The sequence below is a fragment of the Tachyglossus aculeatus genome, chromosome 6 (genome assembly GCF_015852505.1).
Source record: "Tachyglossus aculeatus isolate mTacAcu1 chromosome 6, mTacAcu1.pri, whole genome shotgun sequence".
Lineage (NCBI taxonomy): Eukaryota > Metazoa > Chordata > Mammalia > Monotremata > Tachyglossidae > Tachyglossus > Tachyglossus aculeatus.
The window spans coordinates 36,236,601-36,257,667 of NC_052071.1; the positions used below are offsets into that span (position 1 = coordinate 36,236,601).

Consider the following 21,067-nt stretch of genomic DNA (forward strand, 5'->3'; position numbering starts at 1 on the left):
GAGAGGGAAACGGTGATGCCGAGCCCCGGCGCCCGCCCTCCCCTCAGTTCTGAGTGCTGCCCCGCCGGTGAGGACTGCTGGCAGCAGCAGGGGCTCCGCGCCGGACCTGCTACCTGAGGGCCGAAAGGGGAGAAGAAGCGGAAGAGGGGAGGGATTTTCCGTTGTCCGGCGGCACCTGGGGCAGGGGTGGCTTGCTCTCCCAGGTGGCTGCCCCCTCACCGGCCAGCTCGGCCGCTGCGGTGGCCCTGGGCTCCCAAAAGCCGGCGGGAGGGCAAAGAAGCCAGCCTGCGGCCAAGGAGGGGCACTTAGCTGGAAGCCAGGGGCAGTGGTAGCCAGGATTCGGCCAGGGCCAGCTGGGCATAAGGCAGCAGCCGCTTGACATCGTGATCCCTGCAGGGACAGACATGGGGTGGGGACCCCTCCTCAGTAGCCACGGAGTGAAGTCCTGCCCTGCCCCCTGCTCCCCCGCCCCCGTTTCGGTCAGTGGGTGGGAAATCTGGAAGGCGGAGATGTCTGTTTCAATCGTCAATGGAAGACAGAAGGATTGTGGTTTAGTGGCTAATTAATTAATTAATGATGGCATTTATTAAGCACTTACTGTGTGCAAAGCAGTGTTCTAAGCGCCGGGGAGTTTACAAGGTGATCAGGTTGTCCCACGTGGGGCTCACAGTCTTAATCCCCATTTTACAGATGAGGTAACTGAGGCCCAGAGAAGTGACTTGCCCAAAGTCACCCAGCTGACAAGTGGCGGAGCCGGGATTTGAACCGATGACCTCTGACTCCCAAGCCCGGGCTCTTTCCACCGAGCCACGCTGCCCGGGCTTGGGAGTCAGAGGACCCGGGTTCTAATCCCGGCTCTGCCACTCGCTGACTGTGTGACCTCGGGCAAGTCACTTCATTTCCTCCGTGCCTCAGCTGTAAAATGAGGATTCAGTGCTGGCTGTCCCCTTTAGACTGGGAGCCCCAGGTGGGTCAGCGGCTGGTTCCAACCGGATTGTCTTGTATCTTCTCGTATTAGAGAGGCAGCGTGGCTCAGTGGAAAGAGCCCGGGCTTGGGAGTCGGAGGTCACGGGTTTAAATCCCGCTTGTCAGCTGTGTGACTTTGGGCAAGTCACTTAACTTCTCTGTGCCTGTTACTCATCTGTAAAATGGGGATTAAGACTGTGAGCCCCACGGGGGACAACCTGATCACCTTGTATCCCCCCAGCACTTAGAACAGTGCTTTGCACATAGTAAGCGCTTAACAAATGCCACCATTATTATTATTATTATTATTATTTCTACTCCAGCACTTAGTAAGTGCTTAACGAATACCGCCGTTACTATTATTAGCGGGGCTAAGGGGAAGGGCTTAGCCCATTTCTCAATCAGGGAGGGAAAGCCTGGAGGGTCGTCTTCCAGCTCAGAGCAGGAAGGCACCAGAGGCAGGCTTAGTACAGTGCTCTGCACACAGTAAGCGCTCAATAAATACGATTGATTGATTGGGGAGGGCACGGCGGCCGGCCGTAAGCTCGGTTTGGCCCACTCTATTCCCGACCCGCTGGGCTGGATGACGCTCCTCTTCTCCGTCCCCTCTTCGGCTTACGTCCCCCGAGCTGTCTGCTGGGCTGGTTTTCGCCCCTTAAAAACCGCAGGCCTGGCGCGGTCAGGGGTGGTGACGATACCTGCTGGGTCTCTGGCTCCTTTTCCTTCGGTATTCAACCTCGTCCACGGTCCACACTGCACCTTTCTCGTTTTCCACCCTCACAAAGCACTTGTGCAGGCTGAGGTTGTGGCGGATGGCGTTCTGAAAGGAGGGGGAGAGATGGAGGGCTCAGCAAGGACCAGCTCTGGGGAAAATAAGGCGCGAGGAGCTATGAGAAGCAGCGTGGCTAAGTGGCTAGAGCACGGGCCTGGCAATCGCAAGGACCTGGGTTCTAATCCCAGCTCTGCCACGTGTCTGCTGTGTGACCTTGGGTAAGTCACTTCTTTGGGCCTCATCTGTAAAAAATGGGGATTAAGAGCGTGAGCCCATTGCGGGACAGGTACTATATCCAAGATGACTAACTTGTATCTACCCCAGAACCTAGAACAGTGTTCGGCACATAGTAAGAACTTACGGAGTACCGTTATTATTATTATTATTATTATTACTCCCTTCCCACCCACCTCGTTGTCACTCCCCACTCTAAATCCTTCTGGTTTGCCGCACAGAACCTGCTGCCTACGGCCCAGAGGAGGCGTGGGGTGCAGACTGGGAATCGTGAACTTCGAATCCCTGTCAGAGGTGTGACCGAAGCACTCTAAAGTTTCTGGAGAATTTTCTTGCTGCCTCTGTGCGCAGCACCCCACTCTCCCCCCAACACAGGGAGGAAAATTAGACTTGCTCCGGCATGGGTTCAGAGTAGTTAGGGACCGAGCAAGCTCTGTGTCCCAATTCCACAACTGGTTCGTATCGGCCTCCCTTCAAGGCCCTGCTGAGAGCTCACCTCCTCCAGGAGGCCTTCCCAGACTGAGCCCCTTCCTTCCTCTCCCCCTCGTCCCCCTCTCCATCCCCCCCATCTTACCTCCTTCCCTTCCCCACAGCACCTGTATATATGTATATATGGTTGTACATATTTATTACTCTTTATTTTACTTGTACATATCTATCCTATTTATTTTATTTTGTTAGTATGTTTGGTTTTGTTCTCTGTCTCCCCCTTTTAGACTGTGAGCCCACTGTTGGGTAGGGACTGTCTCTATATGTTGCCAATTTGTACTTCCCAAGCGCTTAGTACAGTGCTCTGCACACAGTAAGCGCTCAATAAATACGATTGATGATGATGATGATGATGATGATCGGGAGCAGCCATGTGCTGTTTGCTAGCGTGGACTTGATCACTTTGTTGTTCACCCTGGGGAAATTGCCCTTCTTGGGGTGAAATCTGCCATCCTGAGCCTCATCGATGGAGCCTGTCTTTGGCCTGATTGCCCCCTGACTTTTTTTTTTTACATTTTTGGTTGGGTCTGGATGTATTTTTCTGGAGAAAAGGAGGGGTATCCTGGGTGACCACCCATAAACAGCTTTGGGATCTAGTGGGGTGCAGAATGTTTTCCTGGTTATTCTGAAAGCACACGGGGGGACCACAGGAACTAGTGGAGAGCCCCTTAGGGCCACTGTGAGCCCATTTGCTTTCCCGCTGCCTGGCTCAAACCAGGCTTGAACTTCCTAGCTCCCAGCCTGTCCCACACACTACCGTCTCCCCTTCTGCGCTCCTCCTTCCTCAGTCGTTCTCCCCTTCCTTCCAGCAGTGATTTCCTGCCCTAGAATCCTGTTCCTCCCTCCCCTTTCCCAGCCCCTACCTTCCACGTAGCCGGCTGGTTTCGGAAATACGCAAACATCCTGGTGAACCAGTGGTAGATCTCGTTGAGTGTCCGTTGCTTCTCGGGTGCCTCCAAGATGGCCTGGTGGGACCCAAGGAGGTCAGGGGATTGTCTGTTCACCAACTCCACTGGTCTCAGAAGCCTTTTCCTTGGCTAAATTGGTAGTCTGGGGGCTCCTAAGGGCCCGCGTCCCCAAAGGGGCTGCTAGCGGAATTACCGAGCATGGGGAAGAAGGGAGAGGTGGAGGAGAGGCTGGAAGGAGTTATCAGGAATGAGAGCCAACGGCCTTGACTGTCCCCTACCCCCGCTGCCCACCCTTCACTCTGCTCTGCTCCTCACTGAGCAGTACTTACCCATCTGATGAGGGTAGCGTAGGTAAAGGGTGGCCGCATGTTGTTGAATTTGAAATACTCCATGTTGTGGAGGATGTCTGAGAAGAGAGGAAGAGTCTGCTTCAGATCAGGCAGAGGGTCTTTACAGACAAATAACAATGATGGCATTTCTAGACTGTGAGCCCACTGTTGGGTAGGGACCGCCTCTCTATGTTGCCAACTTGTACTTCCCAAGCGCTTAGTACAGTGCTCTGCACACAGTAAGCGCTCAAAAATATGATTGAATTTGTTAAGCGCTTACTATGTGCAATGCACTGTTCAAAGCCCTGGAATAATTTGGTATTTGTTCAGCGCTTACCATGTGCCAAGCACTGTTCTAAGCGCTGGGGGAGATACAAGGCAATCAGGTTGTCCCACAGGGGGTTCACAGTCTCAATCCCCATTTTACAGATGAGGTAACTGAGGCCCAGAGAAGTGAAGTGACTTGCTCAAAGTCACACAGCTGGCAAGTGGCGGAGCCGGGATTAGAACCCATGACCTCTGACTCCCAAGCCCGGGCTCTTTCCACTGAGCCACGCCACTTCTATCCCCACATGTCTATTGTGGGGGGAAAGAACTGGGAAAGGAGCGGAGAGTGGTGGCTATTGTGGTGATGTAGGGGGTCAGGGGTCTGCAAAGGTGTTTTTATTTTTTAAAAAATCTTTCATTATGGTATTTGTTAAGCACTTATTATGTGTCAAACACTATTCTAAGTACTGGGGTTGATACAAGTTAATTAGGTTGGACCCAGTCCCTCTCCCGCACGGGCTCACAGTTCCGAACAGATTGAAATTCTCCGCACGGTCCTGGATTTAGCCTGACCAGAACAGAAAGCAAAACCTTAAGAATACGTTTCCGGGAATGCTGTGATAAGGGTGCTGCACTTTCAGATCCACGTTGGGTCGATAACAAACTTTCCTCCGGCCTTAAAGCAGGAGGGCGAGGAGAGGAGAGGCTATGGGAAGGGAGAGCTCAGCTAGCCCTGGTGGTTTTACGGCCCGGCTAGAGATTCTGGATTTATGGGGCTAATCTTGCATTTTGTGCCTTTCTTAGGGGAAGCAGCATGGCTCAGTGGAAAAGAGCCCGGGCTTTGGAGTCAGAGGTCCTGGGTTCAAATCCCGGCTCCGCCACTTGTCAGCTGTGTGACTTTGAGCAAGTCACTTCACTTCTCTGGGCCTCAGTTCCCTCCTCTGCAAAATGGGGATGAAGACTGTGAGCCCCCCATGGGACAACCTGATCACCTTGTAACCTCCCCAGCGCTTAGAACAGTGCTTGGCACAGAGTAAGCGCTTAATAAATGCCATCATTATTATTATTATTATTATTATTATTAGGGGGGTTACTGGGGTACAGACAGAATTCAGCGTGGCTCAGTGTAAAGAGCCTGGACTTAAGAGTCAAAGGTCATGGGTTCAAATCCCAGCTCCGTCGCTTGTCAGCTGTGTGACTTTGGGCAAGTCACTTCACTTCTCTGGGCCTCAGTTATCTCATCTGTAAAATGGGGATTAAGATTGTGAGCCCCACATGGGTCAACCTGATCACCTTATATCCTCCCCAGCGCTTAGAACAGTGCTTTGCACAGAGTAAGCGCTTAACAAATACCAAAATTATTATTATTATTATTGGCCGGGATTGGAGGGTTTAGGATCAGTCCTCATTTCCGGAGCCTGGCCCAGGTGTGTTTGCCTTGACCAGGGCCCTTGCAGGGCAAGTTGGAAAGAACTGGAGCCTAGGAATCGTGAGAGCAAAGAAAAGGCAAGAGAGGAAACAACCATCCCCCCCACCAAAAAAAAGAAGGCCACGTGGAACTAAAATGTGAAAACATCTAGTGCCGACGCTTAGAACAGTGTTTGGCACATAGTAAGCACTTAACAAATACCATTACTATTGTTATTATTATTATTATAAAAAGTTTCAGCCTCCCGGTCCTTTTAATGCTGAAAAAGTGTCTCCTCTTGGATATTCCCATGGAAAAATGGGAACCCCCTGGCCTTCTTCCTTTGTTGTAGGGTGGGGCAGGGGAAAGAAGCGGCTAAATCCAGTCCTGGTACACTTGGCAGCATCTCCGGGACTCTTGTCGTTTGCTATTAAGGTCCTTTTTTATGTGGTATTTGTTAAGTGCTGACTATGTGTGCTTACTCACTGTTCTAAGTGCAAGTTAACCGACCCTGACCAAAATGGGGCTCGCGGTCTAAGAAGGAGGGAGAACGGATATTGAATCCCCATTTTATAGTTGAGGAAACTGAGGCACAGAGCAGTTAAGTGACTTGTCCAAGGTCACACAGCAACCAAGCAGCAGAACCGGGATTAGATGCAGATCCTCTGACTCTGAGGCCCATGCTCTTTCCACTAGGGCCCGCTGCCCTTGAGGGCAGGCCTATGCCTACCAACCAACCTATGTCTACCAACTTTACTGTATTGTTCTCTCCCAACCACTCAGTACAGTGCTCTGCACACAGGAAGTGCTCAATAAATACTGTTGACTAGCTAGCTTCGTCAGTTCTCCATCACTCTTGGGATGTGGGAGATACCTGGGGGCCTCTGGCTCTCTGTTTGCTAGGGTCCACGGACATGGCTATGTCCCATCCCAAAACCAATCGACCCAGAGCAGAGTATGTTTGTTGTTAGATTGTACTCTCCCAAGCGCTTAGTACAGTGCTTTGCACCGGTAAGCGCTCAGTAAATACGATCGAATGAATGAAGTGGCCAAGGAACAGAGCAGGTTGGCTTGAATAGAGAGCAAATGGAGCTCGGGTGGAAGGATTCCCGGCGCTTCGGCTGAGACTGGGCAGCATTTCCGGGACTCTTGTCGTTTGCTATTAAGGTCCTTTTTTATATGGCATTTGTTAAGTGCTTACTATGTGTCAAACACTGCTCTAAGTGCAATTTAATTAGGTCAGACACAGACCCTGACCAAAATGGGGCTCGCGGTCTGAGGAGGCGGGAGAACGGATATTGAATCCCCTTTTTATAGTTGAGGAAACTGAGGCACAGAGAAGTTAAGTGACTTGTCCAAGGTCACACAGCAAGCAAGCGGCAGAACCGGGATTAGAATGTGTCTGTTTATTGTTATATTGGACCCTCCCAAGTGCTTAGTACAATGCCTTGCACACAGCAAGTGCTTGATAAATGCGATTGAGTGAATGAAGGAAAAGCAAAGCCGTGATCTGTCCCGCTGACTTCATGGATGTTGAAAGGATGAATGAGAGTGTCGGTCCTCAGGATCATGCTATTATTTGGTGGGGGTGGGTGTGTTTTTGTGTGTTCTCTATGGTGACACCTCTCCACACACTGATGTGCCTTAAAGTAGTAGGGGTGAGGCCTCACCTGGACACATGCTGACTCCATGGCTGCTCCAGAGGTGCCTTCTCATGGCAAACAGGCTGTCTGGGGTTTCCTTGGAGGTAGGCCAGGCTGGGGCCAAACTGGGATTTAGGGTTCCAGGCAGACAGCCGTTGGGTTTCTCTGCGGAGATCTGAGGAGGAGAGAGAGAGCAGTGTGTACTTAAGACTAAGGGAGCAAAGAATTTCCCTTTGAGAAACCAGCTGGGTACTAAGAAGCGAGACTCTCTGGAGGTCGGGGGCCTGATGGTTCCAGGGTAAGGGGACAGTGGAACCTGGCATTCCCATGAATACCTCTGGACTTGATCTTTGGGCTGATTGAAGAGCACAGGGGAGGGAATGTGGCAAACGGGACTTTCTGGGTAGAAGGGGAGGGAACTTTGGCGAACGGGACCTTTTGGGTAGAAGGAGGATGTTGCCACCTTCTCACTACCCAGTCATCATCATCATCATCAATCGAATTTATTGAGCACTTACTGTGTGCAGAGCACTGTACTAAGCACTTGGGAAGTACAAGTTGGCAACATATAGAGACGGTCCCTACCCGACAGTGGGCTCACAGTCTAAAAGGGGGAGACAGAGAACAAAACCAAACATACTAACAAAATAAAATAAATAGAATAGATATGTACAAGTAAAATAGAGTAATAAATATGTACAAACATATATACAGGTGGTGTGGGGAAGGGAAGGAGGTAAGATGGGGGGATGGAGAGGGGGACGAGGGGGAGAGGAAGGAAGGTGCTCAGTCTGGGAAGGCCTCCTGGAGGAGGTGAGCTCTCAGTAGAGCCTTGAAGGGAGGAAGAGAGCTAGCTTGGCGGATGGGCAGTGGGAGGGCATTCCAGGCCAGGGGGAGGACGTGGGCTGGGGGTCGATAGCGGGACAGGTGAGAACGAGGTATGGTGAGGAGATTAGCAGCAGAGGAGCGGAGGGTGCGGGGTGGGCTGTAGAAGGAGAGAAGGGAGGTGAGGTAGGAGGGGGCAAGGTGATGGACAGCCTTGAAGCCGAGGGTGAGGAGTTTCTGCCTGATGTGCAGATTGATTGGTAGCCACTGGAGATTTTTGAGGAGAGGAGTAACATGCCCAGAGCACCAGTAACATTCTAGTGGCAGTGAAGTGCTGGGCAATGGCTTCTGGGCGGTGGCCGTTGGGCAAGGAGCGGTGGGGGACTCACGGAAGAGGGCAACTTTGGCAGGGAGAGCTTCCCGGTGAGATGAGCTTGCATGGCGCTGAGCTTCTCCTTCTCCAGGACCAGCTGTGGGGACAGAGGAGCCGGCCTTGAGAAGTGAGTCTCTCCTCTCCTCGTCTCACCCCTCCTTGGTAATGGGCTCCGCCAAGGAGAGGGGAAGGGAAAAGACAGGGACCAGGAGACCTCTGGCGCCTGAAAGAGTCCCTCCGACTCCAAAAGTTGCCACCCTCAAGGGGAAGGCTTTGTCGGTTGGGATGGGATTCCGGCTGCTCTCTGAGCCCTGGAGGAGGGCAGAGGGATCTAGGGAGATGGTGGAGATGGTCGACCAGGCTTCCCCTTACCTGCTGCTCCAGGCTCTGCACCACCTCCTTCTGTACAAGGCACTGAGCTCGGCCCTTCTCGTCCATCCGATGATCTGTGTGGAAGTGTCTGGAGACAAGCACCAGAAGGACAGGGTATTTTGGTTATAGACCCTCAATCAACTGACCCCTGACCCTCAATCAACTGACCTCCTCATTAATATAGCTTTGAGAGTTTCCCCACCTTGAAAGAGAGAGAGGGTACGGGCGAATGGGGAGGAATTCCCGAGCTCAGCCAGAGGCAGAGGTTTCCAGCCTCATGCCTGAACTACTGGACACACTGTCCTGTTTTCATCCTACTGCAAGAGAAGCAGCGTGGCCCAATGGGTAGAGCACGGACCCGGGAGTCGGAAGGACCTGGATTCTAATCGTGCCTCTGCCCCTCGTCTGCTGTGAGGCCTTTGGTGCTCTTTGTGGGCGGGGAATGTGTCTACCAACTCTGTTTTATCATACTCTCCCACACGAGCTTAGTACAGTGACTTACACACAGTAAGAATTCAATAAATACCACTGATCGATGGTAAAGTCACTTTACTTCTCTGTGCCTCAGTTACCTCATCTGCAAAATGGGGATTAAGAATGTGAGGCCCAGGTGGGACAGGGGTTTTGCCCAACCTGATTAGCTTATACCTATTCTAGAGTTTAGTACACAGCCTGGCACAAAGTAAGTGCTTAACAATTACCATTAAAAAACAACCAAAAATAGCACTGAGCTCTTGCTGAATCCCAGTTTAGCTGAACCCAAGACTAGTATTTGTAAGATTGAATGTTCCGGATTGGGAAAAGGATTCAGTCCTGTGACTTTCCTAGTTTTTCTAGTAGCTCTCAGACCCTTCCTTAACCTCTTAGCTCTTTGTTAGTTCCTTAAAGGTAGTGAGGCTTTTTTTTTCCTTTTGTTATTCCTCATAGTGTCCAGTATGATGCTTTGCACACAGCAACTCAATCCATAATGTTGAATACTAATAATAATAATGATGATGATGGTCTTTGGTAAGCATTTACTATGTGCTAAGAGAAGCAGCGTGGCTCAGTGGAAAGAGCACGGGCTTTGGAGTCAGAGGTCATGGGTTCTGATCCCAGCTCCACCGCTTGTCAGCTGTGTGACTTTGGGCAAGTCACTTCACTTCTCTGTGCCTCAGTTACCTCATCTGGAAAATGGGAATTAAGATTGTGAGCCCTACGGGACAACCTGATCACCTTGTATCCCCCAGTGCTTAGAACAGTGCTTTGCACAGAGTAAGCACTTAACAAATTTCATCATTATTAAGTACGGGGCAGATATAAGACAATCAGGTTGGACACAGTCCCAGGATTCCAGATGGTACTCACTGGCTAAGTAATAATAAAAATAATAATAATAACAACAATAATAATAACAATGGCATTTGTTAAGCACTTACTATGTGCAAAGCACTGTTCTAAGCACTGGGGAGATTACAAGGTGATCAGGTTGTCCCACGGGGGGCTCCCATTTTCCAGATGAGGTAACAGGCCCAGAGAATAATAATAATACTAATAATGATGGCATTTATTAAGTGCTTACTATGTGCAAAGCACTGTTCTAAGCACTGGGGAGGTTACAAGGTGATCAGGTTGTCCCACAGGGGGGCTCACAATCTTAATCCCCATTTTAAAGGAAAAGTGAAGTGACTTGCCCCAAATCACACAGCTGACAATTGGCGGAGCAGGGATTTGAACCCATGCCCACTGACTCCAAAGCCTGGGCTCTTTCCACTGAGCCACGCTGCTTCTCTGCATGGGGAAGTAAGGGGAAAGAACAGGTATTGAAGCCCCATTTTACATAGGAGGAAACTGAGGCATAGAGAAGTTAAGTGGTTGAGGCCCCACAGCAGGCCAGTTGCAGAGCTGGGATTAATAATAATAATAATAATGGCATTTATTAAGCGCTTACTATGTGCAAAGCACTGTTCTAAGCGCTGGATTAGAACCCAGGTCGTCTGACTCTCAGGCCAGTGTTCTTTCCCCTGGGCCATGCTCCTTCTCGATGACTGACAGGTCTTTCTGGAAAAGTTTAATAGCTCACGGGTACCCACAGGGACACTCACTTCAGGAATTCCTTCGATTCTTCAAAGACCTTTTCACAGCCCGGCCATCTGCATGCACCATTGGCCAAAAGCGGGTGAGAGCCGTGAGGGCTGGACGGGGCAGCACTAGGGAGAAGAGGAGACAGGAAGTTTTCAGTAGAGACATTGCAGGTCCCTGGATTCCTTCCTTGCGAGGATGCCCCTTGGCCGTTCCCTGGATCACTGCCTCTGTCACTCAATCCATCAGCGGTAAAAGCAGCGTGGCTCAGTGGATAGAGCCCGGGCTTTGGAGTCAGAGGTCCCGGCTCCGCCAATTGTCAGCTGTGTGACTTTGGGCAAGTCACTTCACTTCTCTGGGCCTCAGTTCCCTCATCTGGAAAATGGGGATTAAGACTGTGAGCCCCACGTGGGACAACCTGATCACCTTGCCACCTCCTCAGCACTTAGAACAGTGCTTTGCACATAATAAGCGCTTAATAAATGTCTTTTTTAGCATTATTATTATGGGTTCAAATCCCTGCTCCGCTAATTGGCAGCTGTGTGACTTTGGGCAAATCACTTCACTTCTCTGGGCCTCAGTTACCTCATCTGGAAAATGGGGATTAAGACTGTGAGCCCCACGTGGGACAACCCGATCACCTTGTCACCTCCTCAGCACTTAGAACAGTGCTTTGCACATAGTAAGCGCTTAATAAATGCCATTATTAGTATTATTATTATGGGTTCAAATCCCTGCTGCGCTAATTGTCAGCTGTGTGACTTTGGGCAGGTCACTTCACTTCTCTGGGCCTCAGTTACCTCATCTGGAAAATGAGGATGACTGTGAGCCCCACGTGGGACAACCTGATCACCTTGTCACCTCCCCAGTGCTTAGAACAGTGCTTTGCACGTAGTAAGCACTTAATAAATGCCATTATTATTATTATGGGTTCAAATCCCGGCTCCGCCAATTGTCAGCTGTGTGACTCTGGGCAAGTCACTTCACTTCTCTGGGCCTCAGTTACCTCATCTGGAAAATGAGGATGAAGACTGTGAGCCCCCCATGGGAGAAGCAGTGTGGCACAGAGAAGCAGCGTGGCTCAGTGGAAAGAGCCCGGGCTTTGGAGTCAGAGGTCATGGGTTCGAATCCTGACTCCACCAATTGTCAGCTGTGTGACTGGGCAAGTCACTTCACTTCTCTGGGCCTCAGTTCCCTCATCTGGAAAATGGGGATGAAGACTGTGAGCCCCCCGTGGGACAACCTGATCACCTTGCAACCTCCCCAGCGCTTAGAACAGTGCTTTGCACATAGTAAGCGCTTAATAAATGACATTATTATTATTTAAGCGCTTAGCACAGTGCTCTGCACACAGTAAGCGCTCAATAGATACGATTGAATGAATGAATTAAATGCTTACTGTGTGTAAATCACTTTAAGCGCATGTGGGAGAGTATAATATAACAGTTGGTAGACACATTCCCTGCCCACAAAGAGCACCATAATCACAAAGGCCCAGATGGGGGAGAGCGATTCCGTCAGAGGCCTTCATTGCCGGCTTTCTTCTCTCCGATCCCCAAACAGTCCCCGTCTCCCACCTAGTCCTCGGCTTCAGGGGTGAAGGTGCAGGCCAGTGGAGCCTGTGGCATCCAGAGGTCAGACACCCCGGCACCGACCTCTCTTTCTTGAAAGCAGGTCTGGGAGCGGACGCGTCGCCGGGACTGTGGCAGCGGGTGGCTGGAAAGCGGGCCCGGGCCTCCCCGGCTCCGGGGGAAGGGACGGCGCAGAGGTAGTTTGTCAGTGCGTTGGCTGGCTCTTTGGGCACCCATTCCAAACTAGCCAGGTTGATCCCTGTAAGGAGGATGGGAGAGAAAATTAGGAGGAAGTGTCGGCACCTCGGAGAGGTGGGCTCTGAGGAGTGGGGCAGAGCTAGGCTCCTCTGCCGCTGCTGCTTCTCTGGCCAAAGCCTCTCTTTCCTCTCCGGGGACCCCGCTCTCTGACCTCCAGCCCTAGAAGTGGCCAATCTAGAGGGGAAGTATAAAGATTCCCATGTCTTCTTCAGTACAGTTGCTACTGACCTTGACAGAGCTCAGCATGACACTCTTCCTTCCTAAATTTCCACTCCCTATCCCCAAAGCAAGAATCTTTTCTTCCCCCATCCCCGGCTCCTCCTCTCACTTCCGCCCCAGGGATTCCCCCATCCCGCTCCTTTGACTTCTTCAGGATTTGGCTCTTTGGTCTAGGGGTATGAATCTCGCTTCGGGCGAGAGAGGTTCCGGGTTCAAATCCCGGACGAGCCGTATTTTTAGAGAAGCAGAATGGCGTAGCGGGTGGAGCGCGGCCCTGGGAGTCGGAAGGTCATGGGTTCTGACCCCGGCTCTGCCACTTGTCTGCTGTGTGACCTTGGGCAAGTCACTCCACTTCTCTGTGCCTCAGTCATCTCATCTGTCAAACGGGGATTGAGACTGTGAGCCCCACGTGGGACGACTGTGTCCAACCCGATTTGCTTGTATCCACCCCAGCACTTGGTACAGTGCCTGACATATAGTAAGCACTTAACAAATACCATTATTATTATTATTTGACCAGCTACTAAACTTGCTCCCCTTCCACTCCTCGTACTGCTTCCTCTTAAGTTCTCACTGCTCCGAGGAAAACCTCCGGAACCGTCTAGGGAGATGGAGGTGGGTGGCATCGGAAATGATCCCAAACCCCCTCGACCTCTGTGCCTAAAGGTTGTCCCCCGCCTCCCTCGCTTTCCTATCCATCCCCAAAGACGATGGCTGTCCTCTGAGTCTGATCCAGCACTGGGGCATCTTCGTCCTCCAGAAAATGGCCAGTAGAACCCCGTCTAAAGGGCAGCATCAGGCCTGGCCTTGGTTAGGGGTGTTTCCTGTCGCCCCCACAATTACCGTGAGAGAGGCTGTGCAGCTGGGCTGGGCGGGCTTTCAGGGAGAAGACCCCAGTGGGCGGCGGCACATTGAGCAGAGCTGGGCTGCTCAGGGGCGTCACGTGCAGGAACGGGGTGCGCCCGCGGTTTTCTATGGAGAGCTGTCGGGGGAGAGGGGGGCTGGCTTCAGTGAAATGAGTAGCGGGGGAGTGGGCCGGGGGGTGGGCAGGCCGCCCGGCACGCGTACCTGTTGCACGAACTGCTGCTTGTCCTGAAGCAGGGCCTGCAGGTGCGGGGATGTGCTGAGGCGGCCTGGCGGCGGGGTCACCATCATGATGGGGAAAGCCGGCAACTGTGGGGAGATGGGTTGGGGGGCAAGGAGTGGGGCCTGAATCTCTGGTCCTAATCACGGCCAGAGAACAGAGCCCCACTCAAGGCCCACCTCTCCGACCAAGAGGCCAAAGAAATCATGGGCTCAGTTTCCCAAACGTGCAGACAGAGCCCTGATCCCTTTTCTCTCCGTTCCTTTGATTCTGAGTCCTATTATTATTATTATTATTATTATTATTATTATTATTATTATTACTATTAGTAGTGCTTATTGTATGTCAAGCATTGTTCTAAGCTCTGGGAAAGATGCAAGTTAATTGAGAAGCAACATGGCCTAGTAGAAAGAGCACAGGCTTGGGCGTTGGAGGACCAGTGTTGTAATCTCACTGTGGACAGGGAATGTGTCTATTTATTGTTATATTGTACTCTCCCAAGCACTTAGTACAGTGCTCTGCACACAGTAATCGCTCAATAAATACGATTGACTGACTGACTAATCCCAGCTCCGCCGCTTTTCTGCTGTGACCTTGGGTAAGTTACTTAACTTCTCTGGGCCTCAGTTACCTCATCCGTAAAATGGGGTTAAGACAGGTAGCCCTATGTGGGATGGGAACTGTGTCCAATCCAATTATCTTCTACCTATCCCAGCGCTTAAGCAGTACCTGGCGCATAGTAAACATTTAATAAATATCATTAAAAACCCAGGTCAGACAAAGTCTCCGCCCCACAAGGGGCTGGGTTCTAATTCCAGCTTCCCAATCAATCAATCAATCAATCGTATTTATTGAGCGCTTACTGTGTGCAGAGCACTGTACTAAGCGCTTGGGAAGTACAAGTTGTCTCCACTTGTCTGCCGTGTGACCTCGGGCAAGTCACTTCACTTCTCTTTGCCTGTTACCTCCTCTGTAAAATGGGGATTGAGACCGTGAGCCCCACGTGGAACAGGGACTGTGTCCAACCCGATTTGCTGGTATGCACCCCAGAATTTAGTACAGTGCCTGGTACAAAAGAAGCGCTTAAATACCATTATTATTATTATGATGATGATGATGATGACCGAGTCACATATATCTTCCGAGTGGCCAAGTGTGAAGGGCAGGAGCCTTGAAGATGCCTCCCCTACTGAGAGAGAGGCCAGTTTTCCCCTACCCGGGCTTGAGTGCCTGGCTCCCATCCCAGGACCCCAGAGCGGGAGGACAGGTGTTGGGGCTCAGATTCACCCAGAACAGACAGGGGAATTCTGCCTGCTTAAAAGATCTGCATAAGAAATAGACACAGCCTGAAAGTCAAAAACCACTTCCTCTGTTCAGAATCTCCTAGAGTGATTCAGACGAACACTCCATAAGAACTATGACACCACTTCTTTCCCCACGCCAAATACATTGCATTTAAAGGTCAGTGGCTGCCTGCACCCTGAAGCCACCCTACCCCACCCCTTTGACTGAGCCACCCCACCCCGGAGGGAGCCCTACCGGTGTTTGTGGCGATGAGGCTGTTGCAGTGGCTTGGCGAGGGTTGAGTAGAGCTTCTTGGCTGTGGAATCCGCTGACCCCCCGGGCCACCGGCTCTGTCCCCTTCGACAGGGGGCTGGCTGTGCCCTTGGCATTGGGCAAGAGGCTGGAGGAAGAAGGCTTGCTCGGCTTGGGGCTTGGCATCAGATCCTCCGACTGGCTGGGGAGAGAACGGACACGGATACGCGGTCTTCCTTAGGATGCAGGCGTGTTTCCAGATACAGTACATTCACACCTCCCTAGGACTCATCACCCGCAGCAAGAGGCATCGACCTTTAGGATGCAAGGCCGTCATAACGATGCGCCTTGCCATCAGACCTGTGACACAGATGCAAATCCCCGCACCAGTGCACAAATCCACCTACACATGTGCCCTTGTGCGCACAGAGACACACACACGCACCTTCAACAAGGACAAATTCCGCTCTCCGTTCTAAAAGGAGCCGGACATCCGCCGGAGCCGCTTCTGCAGTGAACGGCCAGAGCCCGGGGAGACCGAGCGAAGGAAGAAGGGTGACCCTCGCGGGGCCTTCCACATCAGGCTCTGGTTCCTAGCAGCGGCTGGATTCCCGTTAGACTGAACGCAGGTAGTCCTTGGCAACTTGACAACTGCCAACTTGCCAGAAGTCCCCCTTCCGGCCCAAGGAGAGCGGGTGTGGCGACTCGCTCAAATTTAGACGAACGAAACCCCAAAAGCCGAAGGAAGTTTCTTTCCTCCTTGTACATGTGGGGGCGTGCGAGCGTCTGCGTCTGGCAGGTCGTTTCCATTTGCTTTAGGTCGCAGATGGTGTTTACACTTTTTTATCCGAGGCCTTATCTCTCCCACCCGGGCCCTGGGACTCTGGCTTTCTGGGGAGAACCAGTCACTGAAAGTCACAGTGTAAAGCCAAGTCAACTCCAGTCACCCAGCTCCGAGTTTACACTCTCTTTTCCAGCCAGTATAATCTGTTTACCCACCCATACATTCATTTTTCCCCCAGAGAGCCATTGCTCAGGCTCTGCTCCCTGTCTGGAATGTTTTCTCACCCCCTCCTTCTGAAGCCACTTCCTTCCAAACTTCTTCAAGATTCTGTCACAGATCCTCTCTGAGGATTTCTCAGATCGACCCCATCTTCCTCTTGATCTTTCAAATGGATAAGCTGGTTGGGCAGAGACTTTTCCTAGAATCCTCTTGGTTGAGAATCTTGGTAACCTTCTTCCACCTCAGTGCTTGAGCGGGCTTTGCCAAAGGCTGTTTTTCAGAAGCCCTTGTGGAGCTATGGCAAACCACTATCACCAGAAAGGATGAATTAACCATCCCTCCAACCTCATGTGCTCATGGTAATAATAATAATAATAATAATAATGGCATTGGGTAAGCATTTACTACGTGGAAAGCACTTGTTCTAAGTGCTGGGGAGGATACAAGGTGATCAGATTGTCCCACGTGGGGCTCACATTCTTCATCTCCATTTTACAGATGAGGTCACTGATGCCCAGAAAAGTGAAGTGACTTGCCCAAAGTCACACAGCTGACAATTGGTAGAGCCGGGATTTGAACCCATGACCTCTGACTCCCAAGCCCGTGCCCTTTCCATTGAGCCACGCTGCTTCTCATGGATGAGAGATGCATCCTCAGCAGCCAACCTGTGCTTTTTCTGTGATGTTGACCCTGGGCCACAGATTCCACGTTCCAGCCTTGGCTAGAGCATTTTTTATAACGGTATTTGTTAAGCGCTTACTCTGTGCAAAGCACTGTTCTAAGCGCTGGGGAGGTTACAAGGTGATCAGGTTGTCCCACGCGGGGCTCACAGTTTTAATCCCCATTTTACAGATGAGGCAACTGAGGCACAGAGAAGTTAAGTGACTTGCCCAAAGTCACACAGCTGACAGCTGGAGGAGCCAAGAAGGGATCAGGACACTGAATGGAAGCTGTGGCCTGTAGGTCGAACAACTCTTCAGAGGGGAGGGATGGGAAGAAAGAACATGAGCAAAGAGTAAGAAGACGTTCAGTGACCCAGGCCTCGAGGTGAACGTTCATGTGACTCTAAGTGCGGATAGATAGACACCACGGCAGAGTGCGGTTGGAAAATAACTTTGAATTCAACTTGGAAAAGACCAGTGAGTAATGAACATCATTTATCTCTTTAGACACTGGGATTCATTAGTGGGAGACTGCAATGGCCCAGACTTCTGGGAGCGTGTAAGACTTTGGGTTTTCCGGGATCCTGGATAATAATAATAATAATGATGATGATGATGGTATTTGTTAAGCACTTACTATGTGCCAGGCCCCTACTAAGCCCTGGGGTGGATACAAGCAAATCGAGGTGGACCCAATCCCTGTCCCACGTGGGGCTCACCATCTCAACCCCCATTTTACAGATGAGGTTACTGAGGAGCAGAGAAGTGAAGTGACTTGCCCAAGGTCACACAGCAGACAAGTGGTGGAGCTGGGATAGGATCCTGGATGCAGTTCTGAGAGTTTCAAGACCAGAAACTTGGACTGTGTGTTAACACAGCCCAGACTCAAAGGCTGACCTCTAAATCCCATCCTAGATTGTAAGTTCAATGTGGACAGGGAATGTGTCAACCAACTCTATTACAGTGTACTCTCCCAAGGGCTTAGTACATTCATTCATTCATTCAATCGTATTTATTGAGCGCTTACTGTGTGCAGAGCACTGTACTAAGTGCTTGGGAAGTACAAGTTGGCAACATATAGAGACGGTCCCTACCCGACAGCGGGCTCACAGTCTAGTACAGTGCTCTGCACACAGTAAATGCTCAATAAATGATTGCAGCTGTATCTTTTTTTCAGCGCTTAGAACAGTGCTTTGCACATAGTAAGCGCTTAACAAATGCCATCATTATTATTATTTGCTCTTGGGCACGGCTAGGAATCTTGCACTCCTTTCGACTGTAGACGCTGTGTAAAGATGGCAGCTAATTTAGTCAAGCCCTAGAGTGTCTTAAAAATGCAAATATCCAGAAGCAAGCCTGGTTACCCAATCTTCTGGTGATTCAATCATATTTATTGAGTGCTTACTGTGTGCAGAGCACTGTACTAAGCGCTTGGGAAGTCCAAGTTGGCAACATATAGAGACGTTCCCTACCCAACAGCGGGCTCACAGTCTACAAGGGGGAGACAAACAACAAAACAAAACATATCAACAAAATAAAACATATTAACAAAATAAAATAAATAGAATAAATATGTACAAGTAAAATAAAGTAATAAATACATACAAATATATATACAGGTGCTGAGGGGAGAGGAAGGGGGTAAGGCGGGGGGGTTGGGGAAGGGGAGGGGGTGATAGGCTGGGCTTTTTGACTCTTCATTCCAACCTAGCTTTCAAAAGTTGCAGCCTGGGGCAAGCCATAGCCAGTTAGCTCATCTCTTGGAAGAGATTGAGAAAAAAAGAATGTAGAAGGGAACCAAGAAAGAAAATGAGAAAATACTAAGGTGTTCTGGAAAAAATAGATTTGCCATTAAGAAGTACTACCTAGATAGCAAAAGATATCATGCCTATTAAATCAAAATGTCTAAACGCAGGGTGTCCTTGTAGAGAGAGGTAAGGCTTGGAATTTCAAAAATGGAGAACCGTCTGTCAGCCTCTCTGTGACTTCTTTCAGGAGGTGTAAAAGTGTCATCCTGATTAGACCACTGTTCCCAGCCTATTAAGGCCCCAGTGGGACCGGGACAGTGAAAGTCCAATGGATTGCTCCCCTTCCACCTACATTTCTCTCTCCAAAACTACCAGGGAGTAGTTTGAGCCAATTGTCAAGCTTCCTCATGACTCCCCTGCTCAGAGAACTACAGTAGATCCCAGTCCCGATTGCCGCAAATCAGAACTCCTAACCCTAGACTTCAAGTGTCTCTCTCATCTTCTCCCTCCTACCCACCCAGTTATTCAGTCGGTCAATCGTCTCTATTGAGCTCTTACTGTGTGCAGAGCACTGTACTAAGCACTTCAGTACAATATAAAAACACCTTCCCTTCCTGTAACGAGTTTACAGCCTCGAAGGGGGAAACAGACATTACGGTAAGTAAATTACAGATATGTACATATCTGTAATAGGCGCTGTGGGGCTGGGAAGGGGGATGAATAAAGGGAGTTGAAGAAAAGGAAAAGAGGGCTTAGCCAGGGAAGGCCTCTTGGAGATGTGCCTTCAATAAGGCTTTGAGGTGGGGGAGAGTAACTGTCTGTTCTCATCTCCTCCACATTCATTCATTCAATTGTATTTATTGAGCGCTCACTGGGTGCAAAGTACTGTACTAAGCACTTGGGAGAGTACAGAACAATAAATGTACATTTTAGGTTCCCTTCTCCAGGTAACGTAACTGTTTCCCAGCCCATATGCTCATCTTTTCCCAGAGAGCTACTGCTCATGCTATTTTCCCTGTCTGGAAGTTCTCTCACGAGCTCTTTCTCAAAACATTTCCTTCCAAACTTATTTAAGACTTTGTCACAGGACCGCCTCCTCTGAGGATTTTTCAGATCATGCCATTCAAGTTGCTCCCACTCCCCCTCATCCCTTGTTTACCTCTGTCAAATTGTGTATACGTGCACTGGTCCCCACCTAAATTCACAGTATTTTAACTTTTGTTCTGCCTATCTCCTTCCCCTCCTCTCTGGATTTCTCACGTCCCCTCCTCTGCCTATCACTTTCCATCCCCGATAGTCCCATTTTTGCTTTGTTTTTTTTCCTATCTTCTCCCCTCTGTTGCTCAACTCCTTCTCTCACTCCATTCCTGTCCTGTTCTTTCCTTATGCCCCCTCTTCCACTTGGCTTTATCTTTCCACCTGCTATTCTCTCAGCCCTCACTTCTCCGGCCTCTGATTTCTCTTCTCTCAGTTTTCTGACTTCTGCCTTCTCTCCTCCCTAGCCCCCATCACCTTTCTCCAAAGCCCCCCTCAATCCTTCCTCTTTCCCCCGCATCTCTTAATCCATCATTCCTGTGCTTCCTTCAATCCTATACTCTTCAATATACACAGATAAATTAAAAGCCCCACATTCTCACTCTTTTGACTGTATCCAGCGATATCAAAATGGTGGCTCTAACCTGGGCAGCCACCATTTTGATTAAGGAAACCCAGGGAATACCGGAATCCTATTTCTTAAAGGATTCCCTTTGACCACATCCCGGTATTAGACATGGACTATCTAGATATAATGATAATAATAACAACTGGGGTATTTAAGTGCTTACTATATGCCAAGCACTGTACTAAGCACTGGGGTAGATACAAGATAATCAGGTTGGACACAGTCCATCTTCCACATAGGGTTTACAGTTTTAATCCCCATTTTGCAGATGAGGTCATTGAGGTGCAGATAAATTAAGTGATTTGCCCAGGTCACACAGAAAATAAGCAACAGAGCTGGGATTAGAACCCAAGGCCTCGGATTCCGAGGCCCGGGCTCTTTCCATTAGGCGATGCTGCTTCTCCTTTCCCAGCAGTTGTCCTCTCTGAATCAGTTGGAGACCGTTTTAAGGGTCAGCAGGAGACCACCATTGTAGGGTAGAAAGGGGTGTCTCTGTCCTGTTTGTGACCCTAGGATGAGCTCAAGGAAGCCCCCAAACTCTTCCCCAGGGTTAGAGTCAGGACCCAATTGTCCCCAATTTTTTGCAACTCAAGTCTGAGCAGAAGCAGGATGGGGATAGGACTCTACCGTCCCAGAGATGGGGTTACCTCAACCCAGGGGTGCACACTGAATCTTT

General features: G+C 50.2%; 1 protein-coding gene across 1 annotated transcript; it reads right to left on the reverse strand.

Moving 5' to 3' along the window:
* Window positions 1–112: 112 nt before the first annotated feature.
* On the reverse strand, window positions 113–15,501 carry FOXP3 (forkhead box P3). Its single transcript, XM_038748268.1, has 12 exons — window positions 15,319–15,501; window positions 13,764–13,904; window positions 13,539–13,677; window positions 12,303–12,477; window positions 10,671–10,775; window positions 8,587–8,674; window positions 8,231–8,311; window positions 7,044–7,191; window positions 3,699–3,775; window positions 3,325–3,426; window positions 1,665–1,786; window positions 113–390 (listed from the first exon to the last, which is right to left on the reverse strand). Exons 1-12 carry the CDS (start codon window positions 15,499–15,501, stop codon window positions 306–308), a joined length of 1,446 nt encoding a protein of 481 aa, XP_038604196.1. The 3' UTR covers window positions 113–305.
* Between the last annotated feature and the right edge of the window lie 5,566 nt (window positions 15,502–21,067).

Coding starts and splice junctions, on each gene's coding strand:
- FOXP3 (XM_038748268.1), bottom strand. CDS start 15,501: ATGCCAAGCCCCAAGCCGAGCAAGCCTTCTTCCTCCAGCCTCTTGCCC. Junction 8,675..10,670: donor GAATCGAAGGAATTCCTGAA/GTGAGTGTCCCT, acceptor GCTTGTCTCCAG/ACACTTCCACACAGATCATC. Junction 3,427..3,698: donor ACGCTACCCTCATCAGATGG/GTAAGTACTGCT, acceptor GGGTCCCACCAG/GCCATCTTGGAGGCACCCGA.